The sequence below is a fragment of the Volvox carteri genome (genome assembly GCF_000143455.1).
Source record: "Volvox carteri f. nagariensis unplaced genomic scaffold VOLCAscaffold_56, whole genome shotgun sequence".
Lineage (NCBI taxonomy): Eukaryota > Viridiplantae > Chlorophyta > Chlorophyceae > Chlamydomonadales > Volvocaceae > Volvox > Volvox carteri.
The window spans coordinates 231,549-254,700 of NW_003307599.1; the positions used below are offsets into that span (position 1 = coordinate 231,549).

The 23,152-nt window shown below is 57.1% G+C and overlaps 4 protein-coding genes across 4 annotated transcripts in view; 2 read left to right on the forward strand and 2 right to left on the reverse strand.

Moving 5' to 3' along the window:
* Window positions 1-3,539, reverse strand: part of VOLCADRAFT_96890 (uncharacterized protein) — a gene marked incomplete at both ends in the record, with an annotated part of 5,544 nt that extends 2,005 nt beyond the window's left edge. Inside the window, 5 exons of the mRNA XM_002955955.1 lie at window positions 327-550; window positions 746-2,237; window positions 2,752-2,864; window positions 3,035-3,176; window positions 3,280-3,539. Of these exons, the coding sequence (XP_002956001.1) occupies window positions 327-550; window positions 746-2,237; window positions 2,752-2,864; window positions 3,035-3,176; window positions 3,280-3,539 (2,231 nt within the window). The remainder of the gene's footprint in view (window positions 1-326; window positions 551-745; window positions 2,238-2,751; window positions 2,865-3,034; window positions 3,177-3,279) is intronic.
* A 1,061-nt stretch (window positions 3,540-4,600) lies between these two features.
* On the forward strand, window positions 4,601-11,123 carry VOLCADRAFT_66387 (uncharacterized protein; the record flags this gene model as incomplete). Its single annotated transcript, XM_002955901.1, has 9 exons — window positions 4,601-4,626; window positions 5,062-5,224; window positions 7,625-7,751; window positions 8,237-8,444; window positions 8,565-8,791; window positions 9,264-9,341; window positions 9,907-9,952; window positions 10,535-10,673; window positions 10,965-11,123. The coding sequence occupies 9 exons, from the start codon at window positions 4,601-4,603 to the stop codon at window positions 11,121-11,123; spliced, it is 1,173 nt and encodes a 390-aa protein (XP_002955947.1).
* Window positions 11,124-13,121: 1,998 nt separating this feature from the next.
* On the forward strand, window positions 13,122-15,226 carry VOLCADRAFT_96892 (uncharacterized protein; the record flags this gene model as incomplete). Its single annotated transcript, XM_002955902.1, has 3 exons — window positions 13,122-13,137; window positions 14,108-14,486; window positions 15,163-15,226. The coding sequence occupies 3 exons, from the start codon at window positions 13,122-13,124 to the stop codon at window positions 15,224-15,226; spliced, it is 459 nt and encodes a 152-aa protein (XP_002955948.1).
* A 545-nt stretch (window positions 15,227-15,771) lies between these two features.
* Window positions 15,772-23,117, reverse strand: VOLCADRAFT_96893 (uncharacterized protein; the record flags this gene model as incomplete). Its single annotated transcript, XM_002955956.1, has 12 exons — window positions 15,772-16,047; window positions 16,357-16,479; window positions 16,820-16,933; window positions 17,650-17,752; window positions 18,066-18,145; window positions 18,347-18,656; window positions 19,026-19,180; window positions 19,634-20,036; window positions 20,452-21,593; window positions 21,851-21,951; window positions 22,002-22,422; window positions 23,088-23,117. 12 exons carry the CDS (start codon window positions 23,115-23,117, stop codon window positions 15,772-15,774), a joined length of 3,258 nt encoding a protein of 1,085 aa, XP_002956002.1.
* Window positions 23,118-23,152: the final 35 nt, after the last annotated feature.

The following is a 23,152-nucleotide window of genomic DNA, read 5'->3' on the forward strand; positions in this document are numbered from 1 at the left end:
GTCTGTCTGTATCTATGTATTGTAGTAGCAGTAGTAGTGGTAGCAGTACTGTTCGTGGTGTTTTCATGGTCCATCACGGACGGCTGCATACGAGGAGCCCCGAGGACGCACCTCCGGGCCCGAGCCCTTTTTATCGACTTCACAGAAGCCGACACCCTTCCTCGTGTTACGAATGAAAACACACAGACGGGCCTATTTCACTCCGGGTCCCCCTTCTAATCCCCCGAGCTGGGGGCCGGCGCCTAGGAGGTGTACGGCGGCGGCGGAGGAGGGGAACCTCCTCTCCCTGCTCCCCTCCCCTCCCCTCCCCTTCCCCCCCCTCGCACCGATGTCCCTTGTTCCCAGCCTCAAGGTGTTTCAGCACGTGGTCCAACCCCTGCTCCACAAGGAACTTGGCAGTGCTCTTCCTGTCGGGTACGATAGACGCCCAGACGCAATCCAAAACCGCCACCGCGTACGGCGCCGGCAGCAGTGGATCCAACGCGCGCAGCCGTGCCAGCGCCGTCAACAGCGCCCGTACGCCGTCGGCCTTGCGTAGCCGCCGCTGGTTCTCGGCATGTAGTGTACACATAGCCGTGATGCACAGCAGTGCAAAGTGTCGTACGGGCTCCGGATAGCCGCTGCCGCCGCCGCCGCCGCCGGCGGTGGCGCTGACAGTGCTGGTGAAGCTAGCGCGGCCGCCGCCGCCGCCGCCACCGCCACCGCCGCCACCGCCGCCGCCGTCGTCAACGATGTTGAGCAGTACGGGGATAAGGCCCGCGGCTCCGAAGCTGTCCCGCGATTCCGGAACCAACGTGAAGAGGTGGTGCACGTGGCGCAATGCGGCCTCGAGATGTGCCGCGAGGGGTGCGGCGCCGACAAAGCTTAGCAACGTGGCAGTGCCGCCGGCACGTTCGTACTCGTCAGGGCACAGCGGCGACAGCGTGTGCAGTTTGGACAGCGCGGCGGCGCGCAGCGCCGCTAGCTGGTCCGGGTTCCAGCGCCGTACCGCGGGGTGTCCCTCGCCGATGTTGACGTACAGCAGCAGCACGCGCATAAAGCCGCCGGCCGCCGCCGCCAGCACCTCCGGCAACAGACACCCGTGCATCAATGCCGTCCACACTAGGAGTCGAAGCTCGTGGTCTAGCGCATCGGTGGTGAGGGCGTAATTGGCGACGAGCTCAGGTCGCGTAGCGAGCTCGGGGCAGGTGGCAGCGGCGAGTAGCGGCTCGAACACGTGCACGTGCGCCGCAGCGGCGCGGAAATCAGGAGCTTCAAGCAGCAAATTGATGACCACAAGCACGTCATTTCGGAGCTCTTTATCCGCCTTGCTAAAGCCGTTGAGCAGTAGCCAACGGAGGAGCCCCGCCAGCGCGTTCGCAAGGGACTGCATGACGGGCTCGTCCGCCGACGCCGCCGCCTCCGCGACGGCGGTTGCGACGCCAAAGACCCCGCTGTCGCCAGCGCCGACGATGGCGGTGACGCCGCCGGCATCCCCCCTTGATGACGACTCCGCACCGCCGCCGGCGCCGCCACCGCGTATGTCCGGCGGCTCTCCGAAACCGTTGTACGACAAGCGGCCATTACCGTTGGCGTCGGCGCCGCCAAGGCTGTCATCTAGCGTCGCCGCCCATTCGTCGTCCTCGTCATGGCCGTCGCCGCCGCCGCCGCCGTCAGGCGGCGGCGAGAAGCCCAACGCGGCGCCCATATTCCCGCGGGAGACGACCGCATCCCTGCCGCCGCCGCCGCCGTTGACGCTACCGTCGAACCCACCTGGCGCAGCGCCGTTAGGTCGGCCTGACGTACTCCGGTATGTGCCCAGTGTACTGCCGCCGCCAGCTGGCCCTCGCAGGCTGTTGCTTCCAGGCCCCGGCCCGGCAGTAGCAGTAGCTTCAGCAGCGCCGCCGCCGCTGCCGCCGTCACCGCCGCCGTCACCGCCGCGTGCCAGCCGCTGCAGCGACGTAAGGGGCTGTCCGAGCATGGAACGCGCCAGCGGAGCGTTCTCCACCACGTTCCATGTAATCTCCGTTGCCATGCAAGCGGTTTCGGAGCGCGCTCCGCGCGCCAGCAGCGCCGCCAGGCACTGCAGCACGCCCGCATCTACCATGCTGGTGCAGTTGTCAGCATTGTACGACATTGCCAGCAGGGTGCCCGTTATCGGTGCCACCAGCGCCGCGTCAGCGGCGTCGGCGTTTGCTAGGAGTGCACGCGCTAGCGCGATGATGAGGTTCGTAATTACACCGCTTTTGTTGAGGAGGCTGCGACATGACAACGTGGGGACGCGGGAGCAAATAAACCATTACCACAATCAATAAATAAATGTAAAAAAAATTTAATTACACATATATTGTAATAATAAATAAATAAATAAATAAGTATTTTAAATCGAAGTTTGAATCGGATTTTACACTGGATCTGGATCTGGAAGGATCCAGCCTGGGCGCCACGATGCGCTAGCGGTGTGAGTGCGATTGCTACGGTGGGCTCCAAACTCGTGTAAAGACTGGAGCCAGCAGGTCAGCGTGAGTGCGACACGTCAAACAGCGACAAACGAACCACCTAGGCGACGACAATAAACACGTTTCCAGAACCTTTCTGCAGGGGGCCGTAGACTCATCATAGTTTAAAACGTCACTTGGTTAACAATTACGGATAGCCCTGCTGAGGAGGAGGAAGATTTTGTCGGCAGCTAGGTTTGGGCGGCGATGCTGCGGCTGTAATTCATACATGTGATCCACGGAGGCACTGTACGACAAGCCGGATTGGTCATACCTTTGGTTTGTGTGGTACTGGCGCTGGGCTCCCTCCGCCGGCTCGGCTTGCTGCTGCGACAGCTCCAATACGTTGGGTCGGTTGCCGTACGCGTTGGCAAAGGTCGTAATCGTCTGCGCCATCGGTTGGCAGTTGGTTTCGTCGTTGAGGAGGACAGACACCAAGGATGGGTGCAGGAAGTTAATGGGTTGCGTGTACATTTGGAGATGATTTGGTTTGAGCTGAGCGGAAATCCGGTAACCCTAAGTCTACGTTTCGTAAAGCTAGCCAGGGTTGCGCGCACCTGGGCCGCGACGATCTGCAGTTGAGATGGCAGGCCGACAGTGCAGACGATGTTTCCTACGGCTGCCAGTACGTTGGTGATGTGGTTCAACATCTTAAACTCATCGGTGGCCGTGCGTCGGATGAAGGGCTTGCCCAGTAAACTACGAGGGGAACATCGCCGTAAAAATGCGATGACATGGACATGTGCCGCGGGCGGTTGTACCACTGCGTGGCCATATTTTGCAGGTATGGTGTTACGCCTACCTGACGAGCTCACATACTGGTTCCAAGAACAATCCAATTCCACGCTTGAGCAGCGCTACGCTCAGCTCCAGCACCTGCTGTACCTTCGGTAGGTCGCGTATGGTAAACCCATTCTGATTGCTGCGACATAATCGATTTATTGCAGCTACATGTCGCTCGTGAAGGTCTGCGGAATTCGGTCCTGTAAACAGCGCTATGACTTTGTCAAGGTCCACTGCTGGACCGTTGGAAGCTGTTAAAGAGGCCGTTGATGCGTCCATAATTCTCTGATAACAGTAGTTTACATGCTAATTTTTCACGGTGCTCTATGGCCTAACATCTGTCCTCGAAGAGAGAATTCGGTATGCATTTCCTTTAGTTACAGTACAGAATGGTCAACCATTTGCCACACTGCCTTGAGCAAACCTTACCAGTGTGCCCAAAGCCAAAGTCGTGGAGTTAGGGGCAGGCTGTCGTACATGTCCAGTACGCGTTGTACTTTTCAGGAGCTGTCTTGCCGGAAGTCGAGGTTTCAGTTTTCAGGCCAGTATGCCGAACATTACGATATGTCCTGGAGTGGAGTATTAGACACGATTATAAAATTCTTGAAGGACAAACGTGCAACCAAACTTGCTAAGATTGAGGCAAGACCATAGCAACGTATCAAAAACCTCATAGAGAGGGTTTTTCAATGCCCAAACACGTCTCCCTGTAAAAGCACTGACAGCGATTGTCCATCAGCCGTTGACATGAACGGCGGACAGCGACCTGTCTCTCCTGGGTCTCAAATATCCGCAAATGCTGTCCAGCTTTCGGAGGCCCCGGCAGAAATCAGCGGGCTCAGCGCCGTCAACGGTGCTGATGAGCGGCGAGCGAGCAGCAACCCCCCGCAGCCTGCGAACCAGCCGTCCATAAGGGACATGTACTCAATCCACGGCGAGCAGGTGTGGAAAACGAGAGAGGCTTTGCATTCCACACCGGCTCCAAGCTGACTACTGTTCTCCCTGAAGGCGGCAAGGCGCCGGGCCATCGCAGAACTCATCTTTTTCGCCGGCGTCAATGACCTAAGACGATGTAGGCAAATATCGATGACCTGGAATGTCAAGGTGGGGAAGCGGGTAGCCGCGTTGCGCACGTGAGTCGCATGGCTTTCGGCAGCTCCCTCGGAAGTCTTGCATAATTCATGTGCGTCCTTTACTTTAACCTTAACACACGGAACCCAAAACATTTACAAGTATTTTGACCCTTCTACAATGCTCCTCTTTCCAAACCAAACCAACCGGATTATGGCCGATTCATTTAAAGATCGCTGGCCATACTGCAGGTCAAGGAGCCAGCTGTCATGGACTACGACCGTCGTACACCGCTGTAAGTCAAAAGCCACAACATGCTTCCCTCGCCAAAACTAACTGCCATTTTTTGCGTTGCACATTTCTTTTGTTCGCGCCGCTTGTGTACGAGCCTTACCAGGGTCTGGCGCGCGAATCCCGCCACTATATTCGGTCCCCTCATTCACCTCTTTCCCCCAACAACCAACCGCCGGGTCAATGGCTCACCATACCCCCCAACCCCCGGGATCACAATCCTGAAGAGCTCGCCTGCCTTGCCCTTTTTCCCTGTCTCTTTCCCCGTCTATAAATCCCCCTCGTCAACACCCCCCTTCAGCCCCCATCCAAACTTCGCAACCCCTCCTGCAATTTCCTCTATACTTCCCCATCCTCATCCTCAACATCCTTCTTCAGCTCCCGGCTCATACTTCTTCACACACACACACACACACCGCCCCCTCTATTCAAACCCCAGCCACGTGGCTGCAGCAGAGGGCGCCTATTCGGTGGTGGAGTGGCTCGTGCAGGAGGGCGCAGACGTGAATGCCATAGACCGACATGGCCGTACACCTCTCGAGGAGGCGGCTCGTAACGACCACGGCGAGGTAGTGCGGCTGCTCATACAGTTCGGGGGCAGCGTATTCGAGGAGAACAAGGTGCGTGTCGTGTGTGTGCGTGTGTGTGCGTGGGGGTTTGGGGGTGGGGGGGGGGCCACGTGTGTGTGGTGCGCGAGCGTGTCTAGGTGTGTGTTTTCTTTGGGGGGAAAAAGGGGGAGGCGCGGTCGGTACGGTATGGTGTGGTATGGTGTGAGCGGGTGTGGTGAGGTTTGGCTTTCCCGGGGAGAGGCCTTGGGGGCGTAGAAATGAAGGTCTACATGCATTAGATTACATTGCACACATATATATACCTATATGTACCTATTTATACCTATATATATGCAAACGTCAAGGAAACAAGTACGTACTTCAGGGGGGCATATGGTGCAGTGAGAGCTGCGGCGGACACATTCAAAGCAACACCAACTGCACGAGCCCGAAGCAGTGAATGACGCAACTGCTCTCAAAGTCGATTGTAAGGGAAAAAGGGGGTAACGTGGGGTTAACATGGTGGAAAGCCTGTGCGAACTCGTGCGACATCATGAGTTCGCTTATAGCAGCGCCGCCTGCTGCGGAACGGAACTGCTGCATAATGCGGCGGAAAGGAGCGGCGCAGCAGAGCATGCAGCGAATGGCAGTGCAGTGCAGTGGCATGAAGTAAGATGGAGTGCAGCAGTGGCAGCGTGTTGAGGAGAGGAGGGCCCAGTCGGTAGTAGCGGCAGGGGCGCAGTAGCAGCAGCACTTCGGGCCACAGCTTACAGTGCTGCAGCAACCCAATCCATGGGTAGCAGTACGAGTAATACTATTATTATTATTATTATTATTATTATGGTTTGCTGCTGCTTTTGCGTCTCCGTCGTTTTCGGGAACAGCCGGGCTGGGCAATGAGGACTGGGTGACCAGCCTCGCCCTGGTCGCGTGCTGCTGCTGCGGCGGCGGCTGCTGCCTCCCTATCGTTCTCCACTTACGAGCAAGTGGGCTTCCACCTAGCAATGATGGACGCGGCTTAGCTGTTAGCGGGGCGGGCTGGTAAATGGCGCTGTTACTGCCGCCGCCGCCGCTGCCGCCGGGAGATCCACAGCCGCAACCACCGCCCCAGGTACAGCAGCACAGCAACTGCACGTACCGCTGCAGGGCCTGCTATGAAGCAGCCCCGCAGGAGCAGCCGCCGCTCCAGGGACAGCAGCAGCCGTGGCAGTGGGCTGCATGGTGGTGTGTGTATGTGTGTATGTCTGTCTTGGAGGGGACGTAAAACCCTGGGTGACGCATACGGACACGTGTGTGTGTGTCGGGGGGCCCCTGCCTGGGTGGGGCTGTGGTGCTTTGGACTGCTGGGAGACGGACGGGGCGGACGAGGTTTGGGGCGGGAGAACAGAGAGGGGAAGGGAGGGGAGGGAGGGGAAGGGAGAACAGAGAGGGGAAGGGAGGGGAGGGGAGGGAAAGGGAGGGGAGGGACGCAACGAGCGATACGGAGGGAGATGTCGGAATACCCTTTTACCAGCGCTTGCCGCACGTACTGTCCTTCGTACCTGTGTCTTTGTTGAAGCGTGGGGGCTACACTTCCCGGTACAACTCCCCCCCTTGGCGGGCTCTCGAACCAGCTCTTGACCGGAACTCGCTGGATGCCGTTCCTGTACCCTAAGCCTGTTCCGGGGAATTGGATCTGGATCTGGAATGGGATCTGGAATTTGATCTGAAAGCCTGGAGGCGGTCAGATGCTGGTGGCCCCCCTCTGTTACACCGGCCTCTCGGCGCACTTATCCTCTTGCCCTGGTCCCCCACCCCTGGGCTTCCGAGCTCATTTATGGGGGGTAGGGTTGGGATGGGATGGGGGACCCCTGTCGGTTGGTCGTTCTGTCAGTTGGTCAGTTGTTCGTTTGGTCGATCGGTCTGTTGAGTGGGTGTCAATGGCAATGTCAATGACGTCACGCTGACTACCCGGCTCATTAGCAGCGGCACCAGGAGAAGGGACAGGGGCAAGCGTACGTACAGTGAAGGCCCTATCACGCAGTTGGGACCGACCCGCGGGTCATTGGCGACAAGCGGGGGCGGTCCGGCTGCAAAACGCCTGCAGAACGCGCGCTTCCCTCCCTCTCCCCTTGTCTCTCATTGGCCGCTCCCTGACCGCTCAGCTCAGCCTTTCGGCTGCTGTGACCACTCCGCCAGCCAAAGCCCATCCCTCGCTCCCCGGCCCATCCTTCGACGGCTCCCGGCTGCTCCCGGTGCTCTTGACTGCCCTGCCCCCTGCAACTGCCCTCCCGCCGGAAAGCTGGAGTGTGGGCCGCAACGCCGCAATGATAGATAGCCCCCTGCCTTACCCCGCCCTGCCCCCCGCCCTGCCCCCCGCCCTGCCCTGCCCTCATTGCTCTAACCCGCTCATCCGCCGTCGTGGCGCCTGCCGTGCTGTCTGCTCTCTTTCTTGCTCTCTCTTTTCCTCTGCAGCTGGTCGCCCTGGACAAGTCTAAACTTCGCGGCATTGTCAACACCCGACGAATGATGATGACTGAGCTGGGCTGGGAGCCCGAGTGGGAGGTCAACCCCAAGGAGTTGCAGCTGGTGGAGCGAATCGGTGCGAGGGGGATGGGGAAAAAGGGTAGAGGGTCTCCGCACTAGATCCAGTTCCAGATTCAACCCTTCCCCCCACAAACCCACAGATCATCACACCGCCAGATTTCAGAACCAGCGTCAAGACGCCCCAGGTGGTTGATACCTCTTGATACCTCTTATTGATACCTCTGGACAATAAGCTGGATAAAACAAAAATAATTCAGAATACTCCCCAGCCCTAGCGCTCCGGGCAGTTCATCTCTTACTCGTCATCTCTGTTTGTACCAACCTGCATATGATGCTTACCACCTCCCCTCCCCTCCCTTCCCTCTCCTTTCAGTCAGTTCTACGTTTGATACTCCCTTGCCCTGGCAGCAGCTTCAATCGTGTGTGGTTCGTCTTTCCCTTCCCTCTCCTCTCTCTGGCAGCAGCTTCACTCGTTCGTGGTTCGTCCTTCCCTCCCTCTCCCCCCCGCCACTGCCCGCCCTCCCCCGCCGCCCTCCCCAGGCAGCGGCGAGTTCGGGGACGTGTACAGGGCCAAGTGGCACGGCAGCTATGTGGCAGCCAAGTTGCTCAAGCGCTCGGACGAGATCGCGATTGGGGATTTCCGTACGGAGATCGCCATCCTTCGCAAGATCCATCACCCCAACTGCACGCAGTTCCTGGGTGCCTGCACCAAACAGAAGCCGTACATTGTCATAACAGAGCTGATGTCGTGTTCGCTGGCCGATGCCTTCCAGCGCACGTTCTACACCCCTTCTATACGGCGACAGGTGGGTGGTATTGTGGCGACAGCCCCATCCACTCTTGAATGTCCATCCAACCATCCATCCAGCCAGCCAACCATCTGTCCATCCATCCAACCATCCATCCACCACCCTCTTATGATGCAGGTTGAAATCGCGCTTGACTTCGCTCGCGGCATGGCCTATCTGCACAGCCGGCGACAGCCCATCGTGCACCGCGACCTGAAGCCCGCCAACCTGATGATCGCGGGCAACTTGCACGCGGACACGGAGCAGCTCTACCTGGACAGCGGGGTCATCAAGGTGGCGGACTTCGGTGAGTGCGAACTGACGGGCGGGGAGGATGCGGAGGAGGCTCGATCGCGGGTTTCGGAGAGTCGATCGCGGGTTTCGGAGGATTGATCGCGGGTTTCGGAGGGACATGGGGGGACACATAGCACCCGCGCAGGCCGGGGGGAAATAGAACCAAGGGGGGAGAGTGAAGCGGATCTAGATATATATGCCTGTTTTACATGTATGTATGTATATATGTACATGTATGTATATGTGCGTGTATATATGTGTGTATATATGTGTGTATATATGTGTGTATATATACATACACACAGATTGACATATGGACAGACGGATGCACATATAGGAACAAGGACGTGCGCGGGGATGGGCGCGGATTTTCGCAGTGAGACCCACTGGCACATCCGAGGTGCGGTGCTTCTGACTGACCCGTGGGTCACGCTCTCCGAACGCAGGTCTGTCCAAGTCGCTCGTACCGGTGGAACGGCACGGAGGTCTGGCGGGCGCTCTGGATATCAACGTGACGTACAAGCTGACCGGGGAGACAGGCTCCTACCGCTACATGGCCCCAGGTTGGGCATGGGGTGTGTGTGTATGGCTCTTGTGCGCCATAGTCGTGGCGGTGGTGGTAGTGGTGGTGAGGAGGGGGCGGTGGCGGTGATGGTGGTGGTGAGGAGAGTAAGGGCACCAGTATGTGTGTGTTGGGGGGACTGGTTGGGCGAGGGGGGGAGATTAGAAGTGAGAGGGTGTGTGGGGGGGGTTCCGGGCGGGGCCGGGCGGGGCCCTTGTATGCATGTGGCTACGTGAGTAGTCGAGCGCCAGTATGTATGTCAGGGACTTTTGTCTGGGCGGTCTGCCACGACGACGAGCACCAGCAGGTGCCCGCATCAGCTTCTTCGCGTGTGGGGCCGTACTTCCTCCGCATTACTTGAGAGTGCTAGCCAGAGGCTTGGGCATGAGGGAGCTTTTATGGGCACGGGGTCCCGGACAACCCTTTTTGGTTGGACTGCGCCTTTCTTGAGCGCATCTACATTTGTGCACCGGCACCTTGAGGTCTTCACGGTGTCAAATGACCACATTCCGCTCTTTCCCCCCCCTTTCCCGCCACAAACACACACACACACCCGCTGCCTGCAGAGTGCTTCCGGCACGAGCCGTACAACCTCAAGGTCGACGTGTACAGGTGCGTCGTACGCACGCGGTGTGACGGCCTTTGGTTTCCTTGTCTCCCCCCGGCCAGTTGGGCTTCTCTTTGGGCTGTGCGCTATCCGGGGCGCTATCCGGGGCTGTGTTGAAGCCCGTCCAGGACTCTTTCCCCCAGAGTACTTTGCTTGGCGTGGGCCGTGCCCAGCTGTTCAGGATGGGGCTTATCAGGATGGGCTGCCGTACCTACCCCCCTACCTACCTACCTGTCTACCTACTTACCTACCTAAACCCCCTACCTAAACCCCCTACCTACCTACCTCGGCATGCTCCTAGGTCTTCATCGCGTTCTTGTGATCCCGTAGTGATGTGATCTGTAGTGGTGTGCGGCCTGGGCTGTCCCTCGTTTCGTCCTCTTCCCCCTCCTCCTCCTCCTCCCCCTCCTCTTTCTTCTCCTCCCCCTCCTCCTCCTCCTAACGCCGCCTATCGCCGCCTCTCAAGGGAACCCGCCTTCTCCCACATCCCACCTCTCCTGCTTCCGCCTCCGCCTCCGCCTTCTCTCTTCTTCCTCTCTCTTCCCGCCATCCCGTCGTTCCTTTCCCCTCCCTTCTCTTTCCCACAGCTTCGCCATGATCATCTTCCAGCTGTTCGAGGCCACTCAGCCCTTCGCAGGACACGACCCCGTGGAGGCCGCCCGCAACGCCGCCATGCTGAGTGCGCGACCGGGCTTCCCGCCCCGGAGCAAGTTGTCCGCTACCGAGGTGGTGAGTGAGCGAGTGACGTGTGGAGGCGCCGTGAAGGCGACCGCACGTGTGCTGCTGGGGTGTGGGTGTGGGTGTGCGCCGGGGGGCCCGAGGGGGCCTGAGGGCGGTCACTTAGCGCCCTGAGGAGGTGGCAGGACTTAGCGCCATGACGGTGTATGTATGTTTGAGAAGTGGGGGGAAGGAGGAAGGGGGTTTTAGGGTTTTTCCCCCCTCCTCCCCCTTCTTCACCTTCCACACACCTTCCACCCCTCCCCCCGGTCCTCCCCCCGGTTCCTCCCGTCTCCGCAGTCCATGCGGCGGCTGATTGAGGATTGCTGGGCAGCTGACGCGGAGAAGCGACCCACGTTTGAGGACATCATCCAACGGCTGGAGGTGGAGCTTGCCAAGCTGCCCAAGCACCAGCACTTTGAGAAGGATGCGGCGTGCACCAACTGCATCGTACAATGAACACGATTAAAAATTGCAACAGTTCGTTAACCGTATATACATTATTGTAACTGTAAAACGATGACGGCGGTGGTGGCGATGGATGGGGTGGTGACGGTTGTTTTAGGGAATGAAGTAGTGGTGGTGGTGGTGGTGGCGGCGGTGTCGATGGCTAAAAAACATGATTAAGACGGCGGGATAAGACCTATGACTGGTGTTGGAGTGCAATGTGAGTACTAATGCTGCGTGGCTGTGTTTTTGTTGTTGTTTTTGTTGTTGTAGTAGTGGTTGTGGTGGCGGTAGTGGCGGCACTTTTGGTCTTGGTACTGGTCAATCCTCGTCGTTGCAGCTGTGTGTGTGGGGGGGGGGAGGGGAGGGAATTGTACGTGTCTGTCTCAGCGAATTGTACGTTTGTGTATGAATGTCTGTGTGTATGTGGTGTGCCCGTTCTTGCGGCGCTGGTGGTGTTGGTGTTGGTGGTGATAGGGATTACACAACGCGTATGTGGTGTTTTGCTGGAATCGGAGGGGGATTGGGACCAGGACTCCGGGGCCCAGGCCGAAACACGGGAAGTAAGGAGAGGGCCGTCTCCCGTCGTCTTCGCGGCGTTGCGTGCGTTACATGGAAACGATTGCGAGAGCAACCTGCTGTGAAATAATAAGGAATCGACCCGGTACAACCTTTTACCTTTTTCTTCTTCCCCCAACTCAAACCTTACTACTGAGTGTGAACACCCTACATAATGGCGATGATATGAGGCGTCTTGCGGATTGATTCTCCGGGCCACAAGCAAAGTGTTACTATTTATGTTTGGAATGGTGCGGCAATGGTACGGCAATGAACTGGTGGTCTGTTGCTGGTGTTCAGACGCGAGATTTGAGGAGAGGGGGTTGTTGGAGGACTTAAGAGTTTGGCTTCGGTACCTTTGGGTTTTACCTAAAACTTGCCTGCGCGGAATAAGAGTGTATCACATGAGAGACATGAGGCTAGGTCTTGGTTGCTGTGTTGCTGCTGCTGCTGCGCTGCTGCCGCCGCTGGCATCGATGCCTTGGAATGCTCCTCCGGCTGCTGCTGTTGCTGCTGCTGTTAACGGCGGCGGCGAAATCAAGGACGAAGATGGCGACGCGAGGGTGAGGATGATGGAAGGCTCCGGAAGTTTCTTTTCGTTGAAGCATTGGTGAACCCCTGGGGCCATATGCAGCACGATAGCCATCATGGGGTTTAGAGCACCGCTGTTTGCCCTTTGCGCGGGGTAAAACGCTTCATGTGGATCAGTCTTAAATCGATGTACAAAACGTACACTGACTGACAGTTGTGGGACGCGGATGGATGCATGTATGTATGTATGTTATCCATCCGTTATCCTCTGTCCTCGTGGGGTACGAGAGGAAAAAAGGAGGAAAAGAAGAAGAAAGAGGAGAAGAGATCTTGGGGGAGATGCACCGCAATATCTCCCCCTTTCTCTCCATCTCTCTCAACTCTCTCTCTTTTTTTCTTTCTTTTTCACAGCAGCGGACGAGTATCGATTTTGGTGATGGTGGTTATGATGGCATGAGTGTGTGCATGTGTGCCGGTAAGAAGCATGTTTTTGGTTTTGAAGGTGCACGAAAGCGCTTTCGTCCTGCATGCATCTGGTCTTTCGTCCTATTCCCGGCATTGGGGGCGCTGCTGGTCTTGCAGCTCGCGCAGCGCGCGAGGGGGGGGATGTTCATCGCGCGTCGCGGTTTTCGTTTGACCGTGTGTGCCCCCTTGCGGTGTGAGGTGAGTGTCGGAAAAGAGTATTATCAGCACATCGCGTGAATTCGAGTAGCATGAGTTGGCGGTCCCCGCTTTTTGCATATTGGGAAAGTAACGGGAAATACGGCATGCATGGGGGGGGGGAAACTGGTGCTTGTTGCATCTAGTAGGGTTGTGGGGTGTGGCGCCCTTGACATGGGGGGGAAGCTAAGACCTCCATGCATCTGCTGTCAGGATTAATGGAAACTCAGATGAAGAAGCCTTGCTTCCGTGTATGTATGTATGTATGTGTCGACAGGTGCGTGAGGCTTGCGTCAGCCAGACATGGCTCCCCCAAAAAGGGGGAAATCGCCTAGTTGGGGTTCTGGTTGCGAGGCTGGGTGGCTGGCATGGAAGGCCGGTGATGGAAGACGACATCGACAGACGGATCAGAGACGAGTACACACACACATATATATACACACATACAGCGCATGCTTGACGATGGTAGGTAGATGGGATTGGGTGGGTTGGTGGATTTGCGTCGTCTTCATTCTAAGAAGGGTGCGCGCAGGCATGGTTTATAATGAATGCTAGCTACATCTGCTGCTAATGCTATTGCTATGCTGACTTGACAGATTCTGTGTTTTGCGAGCAGCAGGCAGAGCAAACGGAAAGGTGAAGGTAAAAAGAGGGATTTGGTGGCGTGTGCTACTTGGGACAAGTGTGTCTGGATGTTCCTCGGGATATCCATTTATTGCGGGCGTCTTTTGCCATCATCTTGCATGGCGCCGTTAACGGACTTGCTTTATGTCCAGATCCACGTGTGCGAGATGTGCATCGTGCATGTGTGCGTTAGCGTACGACTCATGCGCAGGGAAGCACCACATGCACAAAAAAAATGGGGTCAGTAATAATTTGATGGTCCGGACAAAAGTGCGCTCGGTATGAAGCCTTTCCGTTGCCATATGCAATACGGTCGAAGCCAGAAACTAAGGTTTTCTATTTTCTGTGAATTGGAATGTGTGTGGAATCTGTGAAGTGGGATCTGTGCTTCAACCAGTGCTGTTCTGTGCTCCTGTCTCCCTTAACCGTATTCTCATGGCTCTGCCGACTTGAACGTGCTGGCTGACCGTGCAAGGAATGGTAAGAGACGGGAAGCGGGGAGACCAGCTGCCAAGGGCCCTTACACTCCAGTAGAACACAACCCGAGCCAACCACGGCCGCGCGACTGCGGCCCCTCGGCCGCCACACCACTACCGTGCGGCCGTCAACACTTCCCCCCCCAGGGGGCGACACGAACGCGACAGACGACGCAAAACGTAAAACCAGAAGACGGCCAACGACCACCACAACCAACTCAAACAACGGCGACCCTGACATCCTGAAGCCCGAGCAAGGACACCGACTCAGTGCTACAGCGACAAGCACTCCCTACCAGGGCTCTAAAGGCCACGCTACTAGGCTAAAAGACCCAACCGCAACCAATTTCTCCTCAACCCTCAAATCCCGACCCGCCTGCTGTCTAGCCACTCCTCAGCGAGCATTTTCCACCGGTCCGCCGCTGGCCGAGCCCGGTGCGGAGGTGTCTGGGACTGACCGGTGGAGAAGGGAAAAGAAAGGGGGGGATGAAAGAAGAGATAGCGACCGCGAGTGCAAGGAGGGAAGGTGGGCGGGAAACTGTCAGCTATAAGCTGAAGCTCTACTGAGTGAAAGGCAGAATGAAGCAAATAATACTTGCCATTCCAATACGGTTGTACGACAGTCGCACAGAACCAGACTTAAGAGACTCCGATCGCATCTAAGTCAACAATTACAACACCGTCTGTATGCCATAGATGTCAGTGGGCAATGCGTGTTAGTTAGGGTCGCACATACACTGCTCCGCCTGGCTCCACACACCCGCGCGCACACACGGTGCCTAGCCGGTAGGGGTAACCGACCTAACGACCACCAGTAACTCGGGGTTCAACCACCAGTAAGGTTATCAGTTGGTAAGGTAAACGACCAGTCAGGTTACCAGTAAGTTACCGAGTCGTTATCTCAAAATGTCGGTAGCGTGTGTACCTATCAACCTCATATCATGCGCACACCTCATTCCGCTATCTTAGCTGCTCAGCATACACATGTGTGATGTGTGGGACAGGGGGGGCATATCTTCGTCCTGCGGCCGCGAAACCCTGCCTTCCCCGGTATTTCGGGGCACCCTCATCCCGTCACCCTAGCCAACTTCTCAGTGGATCGCTCAGGTTCCGCACCCAACGGAATCTGCCGGGTCGACGGCGGCCCAACTCCATTATTGGTCAGTCAACTTTATCCCATATTACTACCGTCCATCGACTAGACCTTCCACCATCAGTCTCGATCCTGGGATCTCCCGGGGGCATTGGTGCGTGCTCTACCAGTAGTGCTGACCTGACACATGTGTGTGTGTATTACATGGTCGTGGGTGCGTTCCCCGTACCTGCAAACTAAACTGCATAAGCTTGCGGTTCGCTGAACACACACACACACATGTGACCTACCTCACCCATCACGACGCGTATCTCAGCTATGCAATACGACAATTTCCTCCCTCTTTTGAATTTTATGTTATCAAACACGCGTATACACCCGGGGCTCTTGCGTTTATTCACATCGTCGTATCATCATCATTTATAGCCCTGATGATATGTCTTAGGGTTTACTCTACCATACCCCATCATGGATGAAAAGGTCAAAACCCTACTACGCTAATCTCTCAGGTATTGCAAAGGCATTCGACAAAGGGCATCAAGACGTTGTTGTATCAGAAAGCCCCCCGCGGGAAGGGATGCCCCGGAAGGCAGACAGACATCTTGAACAGCACTACTGAACAGCACTACTGAACACCTCTAGCTGCTAGAGGATTACAACAGCAGCAGTAATACATCCAAAGCCATTATCATACACAACAATACCCTAAGTTGGCAAACTACCGGAGCCCCATCTTGCTAACCATCAATCGCCACCTTCCCGGCAATCCATTGACCGGCGGCTCCCGTGATGCAGCCACCCACTCGGCCATGCTGACGCAAACCAAGTTCTCCTTTCCGAGGTGACGTGTCAAGATGCGGTTTCGGAGCGCCGTACGACCATCAATCCGCGTTGTGTACGGTTCGTTGATCATGAAATGGAACGGCCCGTCAAACTCCACAGCCACTCGGTGCAGTGCAGTACCACCCTCCGGAAGAGGCCGCTCGATAATGGCCTGCAAGTGGGACGAGATGCGATGTCCGTATTTATATGAATCTGATATCTGATCTAAAAAAATTGATCTGATGCTCTTATGTGTGATTCTTTTACGTAATTGAATTTTACGTGGATAATTTTATCTTACATGTTATGTTTTCTTGTTGTTTTAGAAACACTATATTTCAGCCTTAAAACGATTAAACTTGATGTACTGCTATGTCGGACATCAGCAGACGAGTAAAGTAGCGGCAGCAGAAAATAAAGAAACGAAACAAACGTACGCTCAAATATGCGCAGACAGACTTACAGACTTACTTACGCTTACCTGCACGTCAATTTTCATGAGCTGCTCTCCTCCAGGCACGAGCTCCTGCTCGAACAGCAGGTCCTTGAGCCGCGAGTAGCGACCACTCGTATGTATGGCGTTTAGCATGGACTGAAAACTGGCCTGCCGTAACCATAAGCGCAGCACCAGCACCAGCGCCAGCACCGGCAAAAACAACACAGCAGGCGTAGCATTAACAGCGTAAACAGCCCCTGCAGCAGTAGCAGGCTAGCAGCCATAGCACTAGTAGTACAAACAGCTACCATAGTCTGCTATTCTGCTGTGTAACTCCTAAAACCCTGGGTTTAATCCTGAATTACTTACTACCCGGTCTATCTCTGTTGTCTGGTTTATCAATCGTCAGTGATTCGTCTTACCCCCTTTCCCCCCCCCTCAAGGGGTCAACCCGCACCCCCACCACCACCACCACTTGACCAACTGCAGCCCGCTTTCATCCGAACACCTGCACTCGTGAGTATGTGTGATCAGCCTCCGACATTCCCAGCCTGCCAAGTCGAACCAGGTCTCCCCTTAACGACGCGTACGGCTGGGGCAGCGCGGCGAGCTCCCGGTGGACCTGGTTGGGAAGGAAGGGGGGGGGTTCGCAGGGTAGCGGCGGTGCAGAGGCGCACAGGGGGCCGTGGGGGGGGGTTAAGACGGATCGCTCGCGTGCGAAAGGAAAAGCAGCAGATACCCGAGGTAGACGGATAGACGGATGTACGCATCAGGAATACTCCTGGGGGAGAAGACGAACCACAGACGAGTGCCGCTGAGGGACATGGGGCCATGGGGTAATTAGGTAAGCATGCCTCATGCATAGCGTCACGAGACACAGACACACAGACAGACAGACAGACAGGCAGACAGACAGGCAGACAGACAGGCAGACAGTGGCACGCAGGATTTTACCGACTTGCCCTCAACGTCCCCGAACACAAGGCGCCAGAGCCAGGTGGCGGTCCCCCTTGTGCTCCTTGTGCTCCCTGCCCTTTCCGACGACTGACTCACAAACAAACAGTCACACACACAGTCACATCGCACTGCCGCACATTCAATGATCACAACCTCCCTCAAAATGGAAAACACAAAAAGACACATATTCCAGGTAAAAACTTAAATTTCAAATTGTAAAATGCATGAACACACAGATATGCAAGATCTGCTCCACAACCGCTACTACAGCTACTTACCTAAAGATTCGTGAAAAACTCACAGCTATGCTGCAGCGCTACTGCTACGTGAATTTTACCAGCAGAGTAAGATATCCAAGAACTGGTACACACACACACACACCTGCCACAGCTGCCTCTGCTCGTCCACGTTGAAACCGTCGGGATTCCCACTGGCCGCCGCCCCCCTGGAGTTCACCTCCTCCAAAAGGCTGGTCACAATGGATCTGGTGCGGGGAAGGCAGAGCGGGAGGTAGAGAGGGAGGTAGAGGGGGGGGAGGCAGAGGGGAGGGGCTGGGAGGAAAGCAGGACAAAGAATAACAAGAAATGGGCGCTAGACAGGAGAACAAACATCATTGCATTACAGAAAAAAACCCAAAGCCAATTGTTCCAAATGTTCTAACTGACGAAAAAAATCCAAAATTGCCGACATGTTTAAAACCCGCACAAAACCCCACGGGCCCGGAGTCCAACCGGGCCACCTAGCGCCCCGGCCGTAGCGGGCCCCTCCCCCCCCCCGAAGCGGAGAGACCCGCCTACCTGTACCTCTCCAGCGCACCCTCCAGCACAGTGAGTGACCATAGCGTGTTGGCCAGGTCCTGGGGCTTGGCCGTACGAGCCTGTACGAGGAACAAGGGCAGCAGCAGTAGTAATAATAGCAGCAGTAGCAGCAGTAGTAGTAGCAGTATTAGCAGCTGCCAAAGCAGGAAGTGGATGGTACCAGCAGTAGAAGCAGTAGCAGCATCAGCAGCGTGAGGAGCAGGCGATATCTCAATAACAGCTGTAGCAGCAGCAGCAGCAGCAATGATAAATACTCTTACCCGACGCGCAACCGTGTCAGCCAACAAGCGCACGAGATCCACCTCCGAAACCAAACCACCACCGCCAGCTCCATCCGCGGGGTCGTCAACCGCCGCCAGCACTCCACCAGAATGCCGCAGCCGACCTCCGCCTCGATCGCTACGGCTGCTACAGCCAACTCCCCCTCCAAACTCATCGCCGGAGCCGGCCCCATAGTTGAGCTGCGCAAGGCCCACAAGGATCGCCGTACAGTCCCAGGCGCTGGCGCCCTCCAGGCCGCCGCGAGCCGCATGATCTCGGAGCGCATTCAGAACCGCCGGGCTGTAGTACCTGCGGCGCGAACGCCTCTTTAACGAACCATTACATTTCATGTAAAACCCTAAAACCCTAACCTAAAACCCAAACTTTAAAAACCCTACAGCCCCATAGCCCCCCTATCATGCGGGGCCGGTGAGGGATCGTCATCCCCGCACCGCTCATTCTGCACTCCCTTCATTCCCTGTAATGAAGGGGTATTCATTCCAAAATGATAGGGTGTCCTCGATTTGGGTTCTGGAATGGAGGGTCAAAATGAAGGGATGGAATGAATGTGAATGGGATATGGAATGAAGGCTCCCTGAAGGCTCCCAGAGTGCCCCGACATCCGTACCCCCCCCCCCCCGCTACACAGCCCGCCATCGATCCGATCCGGCCACTAACTTGAGCTTCCCCAGTGCGAAGATGGCGTTGGAGACCTCTTGGTGGTTGAACACGGGCACGGCCCTGCATGCGGAGGTGGGTTTGGAGAAGCCCCTCTCCACTATGGCTGAGACCAGGTGGTCCAGAGCCGCCAACACCTCGGGCTGCTGGCTGGCCTGGATGGCCGATCAAGAACAGACAGACAGACAGACTCACTGACTGACTCACTGACTGACTCACTGACTGACAGCAGTTATTACAGGAACGGACAGATAGACAGACAGACAGACACAGATTGGATAGAAGAAGGTGAGGTGAAGGACAAAAGAATGAAGGGAGAACGGGGCACACACGCGGGCACAATGTGAAGGTGGTTGGAGGGGTTGACTGACGACGGCGATTGAAGAGGAAAGGTACTTCTCACTTCCCCCCCCCATCCCCCCCCCACCCCTCACCCCCACCCCTCACCCCCACCCGTCACCCCTCACTAACACCCCTCACCCCTCCCACTTCCCACCTTAACCTATCCAGTCCCCAAAAGACACAATAACACCCCCTGCAGCCCCCCCTGCAGTTCCCCCAAAGCCCAGCCCACACACCCATCCATCCACACTCACTCACTCACTCACCAGCACGTCTTCGCCATGCAGCCGCTGCAAAGCCGTCAGACTAATACACACGTCCTTGCAGGACAACTGACTCGTAGGCCAACTCGCCAGCGCGCCGCAAAGGTGCGTCAGCACGCGGTCGTCCCGAGCACGACCTGAGCCCATGCACATCAAGATGGTTGAAATGCTGATAAGCGGGATGCTCGGCGGCGCGTGGAGTCGTGTGGCAGATAGGAGGTGCTCCGCCGCGCGATGCGGCCACCACCGAAGTCGGTGGAAGTTGTACAACAGAAAACTGATGTTTCGAAGGTTGTAATCGGAGGCGGGCTTGGCGCTGACGGCGGCATCCGCCCATGCCATGAGCCGTTCGTCGCGATGGCCCACGTTGGCTATGCCGTACATAAATACGGAGATGGCGCTGGCGCTGTCGTGTCGTGCCGTGTAGGAGGATGGGGGGTAAAGTACGGGAAGGGTTGTGTACGGGGACAGTGCGCAAATGCGGCGGGGTTGAGGAGGGGGAAAAGTCAAGTATGATAGTAAGATTGTGCGGCAACGATTGTGGTGGGTATTGACACGCCCAACCCCAACTCGCCCCCACTTACCGCGCTCTCACCCTCCATCGTATGCCATCTACCCCCAACTCCTCCTCAAGGTTTGTTCCATTTCTCCCTTTTCTTTCCCCATGCCTCCCCTCTCTCATCACTCCATCCACAGTCTCATACCCTTACCCCGCACCCTACCCCCCCCCCAAACACCCCCTCCGCCCCCTCAGCCTACCGCTACCGTCGTATCCACTGCGTCCCGTACCACCCACATCCGTACACATCCGTACGCCGTACCTCCAACGGGAATGGGCTGTCTCCGCCGCGTACTCGGACAGCGCCGACATCAACCGCTCGTGGCGCATCCTCAGCAACCCGCACGAGTACGCGATGCAGGACAGCTCACGCGGGCTAAACCGGCCGTGCGGCACACCCGTCATGCCCGCCTCCGCCAGCAGTGCGGCATGCTCCAACCGCGCCGCTAGCTCATCGCCCAGCACACGCAGCAGCTGCTCGGAGGACTTGTTGACACACGCGCAGGAATAGAGCAAGGCGCATAACTTGGCGTTATCGTTTTGGTGAAGTTCTTCGAGAGCTCGGGCATCCAAGGCGGAGATCAGCGGCGGCGTCGCGGCGGACAATACGGCGGCGGCGGCGGCGGCCGCCGCCGCCGCCGCGGCGGGTTGTAGATGTGCGCCGGCGCTGCCGTGCTTGGCCCGTGCCATCGCCGCCGCCTTGGCCAGCGCCCACCACACCAGCGACAGGGACTTGCTGTCGAGCTGACGTACCAACCGACAACCGTCGGCGGCAAGCAGGGTCAATAGTTCAACTGCTAACGGTCGCCACTGTGCAACAACTCCTCCGTCGTCGCTGGTGACATTGCCGGCGGCGGCGGCAGCGGCGGCATCGGTACTGCTGCTGACTGCCGCCACGGCGCCGTCTTCCATGCCGTCAGAGGAACTGCCGCCACCGCCGCCGCCGCCGCCACCTCTGCCTTTGGACCAAATCAACGAGCTCACTTCCAATGCCTCCCCCACACCTCCAAGTCCCTGGGGCTTCAGACTCGGCCACGTCTCGGTGCTTGTCTGCCCAAGAATGCCAATGCCGGTAGCCGCCGCCGCCGCCGCCGCCGCGCCTCTGTCATATAGCGACACCGCAGCGACAGCGGCCGTGGTGGTGGCGGCAGCGGCGGCGGCGTCAGACTCCGCCCACGTTCCCTGCGGCGGCTTGAGCGGCCCTGCCCAGTACTGGCATCGTGCGCACGCCCAAAGAAACTGCGACACAGCCCACCCCACCTGAACTGTAGCGGCGGCGCCGGTGGTAGCGGCGCCGCCCCGTACACGTCGTACGGCACAGACGGCGGCGGTGGCGATGGCGTCCATCATGGCTTCCTGTCGGCGACTAAAGGGTCCCAGCTCCGCGTCCCGCAAATGGCACATCTGCTCGGCGCAGGATTCGAACTCAGCATTCGGTTGCCGGAAGGCGGACACCAAATCCGATGGCACTGTGCCTAGCCTAACCCGTAACATCGGCACAAGTAGCACCGGGACGAGAACTCTACGGCTACTATATATAGTAGCACCGAGCGCGCATCTCCGACATGCTCCGATCCGCGACAAAACCGCCGCCGGCATGGAAGGGTAACGGAACTCAAGGTGAAACACACGCATACGCATACGCACACGCACCACCTTACCGCTGCCGCAGCCTCCGCCACCTTCTCCAGGCTCCAGGTCCGGGCCTCCCCAACCGACACCGCTTCTTCAAGCTGTGCTAACGTAAGGCCCCTGGTAGCTCCTGGCAGCGCATATGTGCCGCCGTCGTTGTCGTGAGGCAAGTTGTCTGACCAGGGATCTCCGCTTTGACTGCCAGAAATGCCGGTCGCCGCTGTCCCGGATTCCGCCTCCCCTGGATCCAGCGCTCCAAAAGCGTCACCCATGAAATCTGTTTCGAGATCGAAGACGCCTTCATGCGTAGCGCGCCCCACCCAGCTAGATTTTGGACCGCAAGCGGTGTCATGCTGCCTCCGATGTTGAGGGGGATGGCGTGTCTGTTGCTGGCATGGCGCGTGCCGTGGGTAAGAGGAGTCGGCAAAGTCTCCACGTGCATTTGCGGCGCGTTCGCTTGTTCGGTTGCCCAAGTTTTGTCCGTCCGCATTCCGACGAGTCCATCGCTCCTCTGCGTCGGCGAAAGATTGGGACCGCGAATATGAACCGGAGCGATAAGATCCGCTGCGATTATCGGATGCGCCATGTTCTGCGCCGCGCCCTGTTGGTCGGGAATTTCCCGAGGGCTGCCATCGGGAGGTCCATCGCTCCGTATCCATGTCAACAAGCAATTAAGCCGCGATTACCAATGTATCCGAATTTTGATTAACCTTCGTGACCGGTGTTTCAGATGGCACAGCTCTTACTATATGCCCGCCGCCATACTTTTAACTTATTCCAATCCTGAATCGTAATAATGAAATATCGCGTATAATTTAGAGTTCTCATCGGAGGTAATCTCCTTAGCCTTTAAGTAATCATCATGCGTATCCATCGTTACAGCAAGCGAAATCGGGGGGTTCCATCTACCCGCACACACTCCAAACAGACAACGAGTAACCTCTCTCCGCATCTCCGCAAGCCGGCACCACGCAGCACTCATGGAACCACAGCTGACACAACTGATGCATTGCGGAACGTGCACACCTCCTGCCTCTTAGCATGCACGACGGTCACCACAACCGTCTCCTGCGCGAAAGCTCGATTTTGCGCAACTAAGCCCGGACCACCGTACAGACACCCACAGCTTGTTGCGACGTTACATCCGAAGCCCAGTCGGTAGACTTAGGAAGGAACATAATGGGGAATCCGTTTCCAGGTTCAACAGTAGGATGGCATGATCGTGTCATATTTTAGCCACAAACACCATGCTTCCTCGCTACGTACCCTAAGCCGCGCAGCTACCGCCATATACATTTCATTACTCCCACCCTTGTCCTGCCTCCATCCAT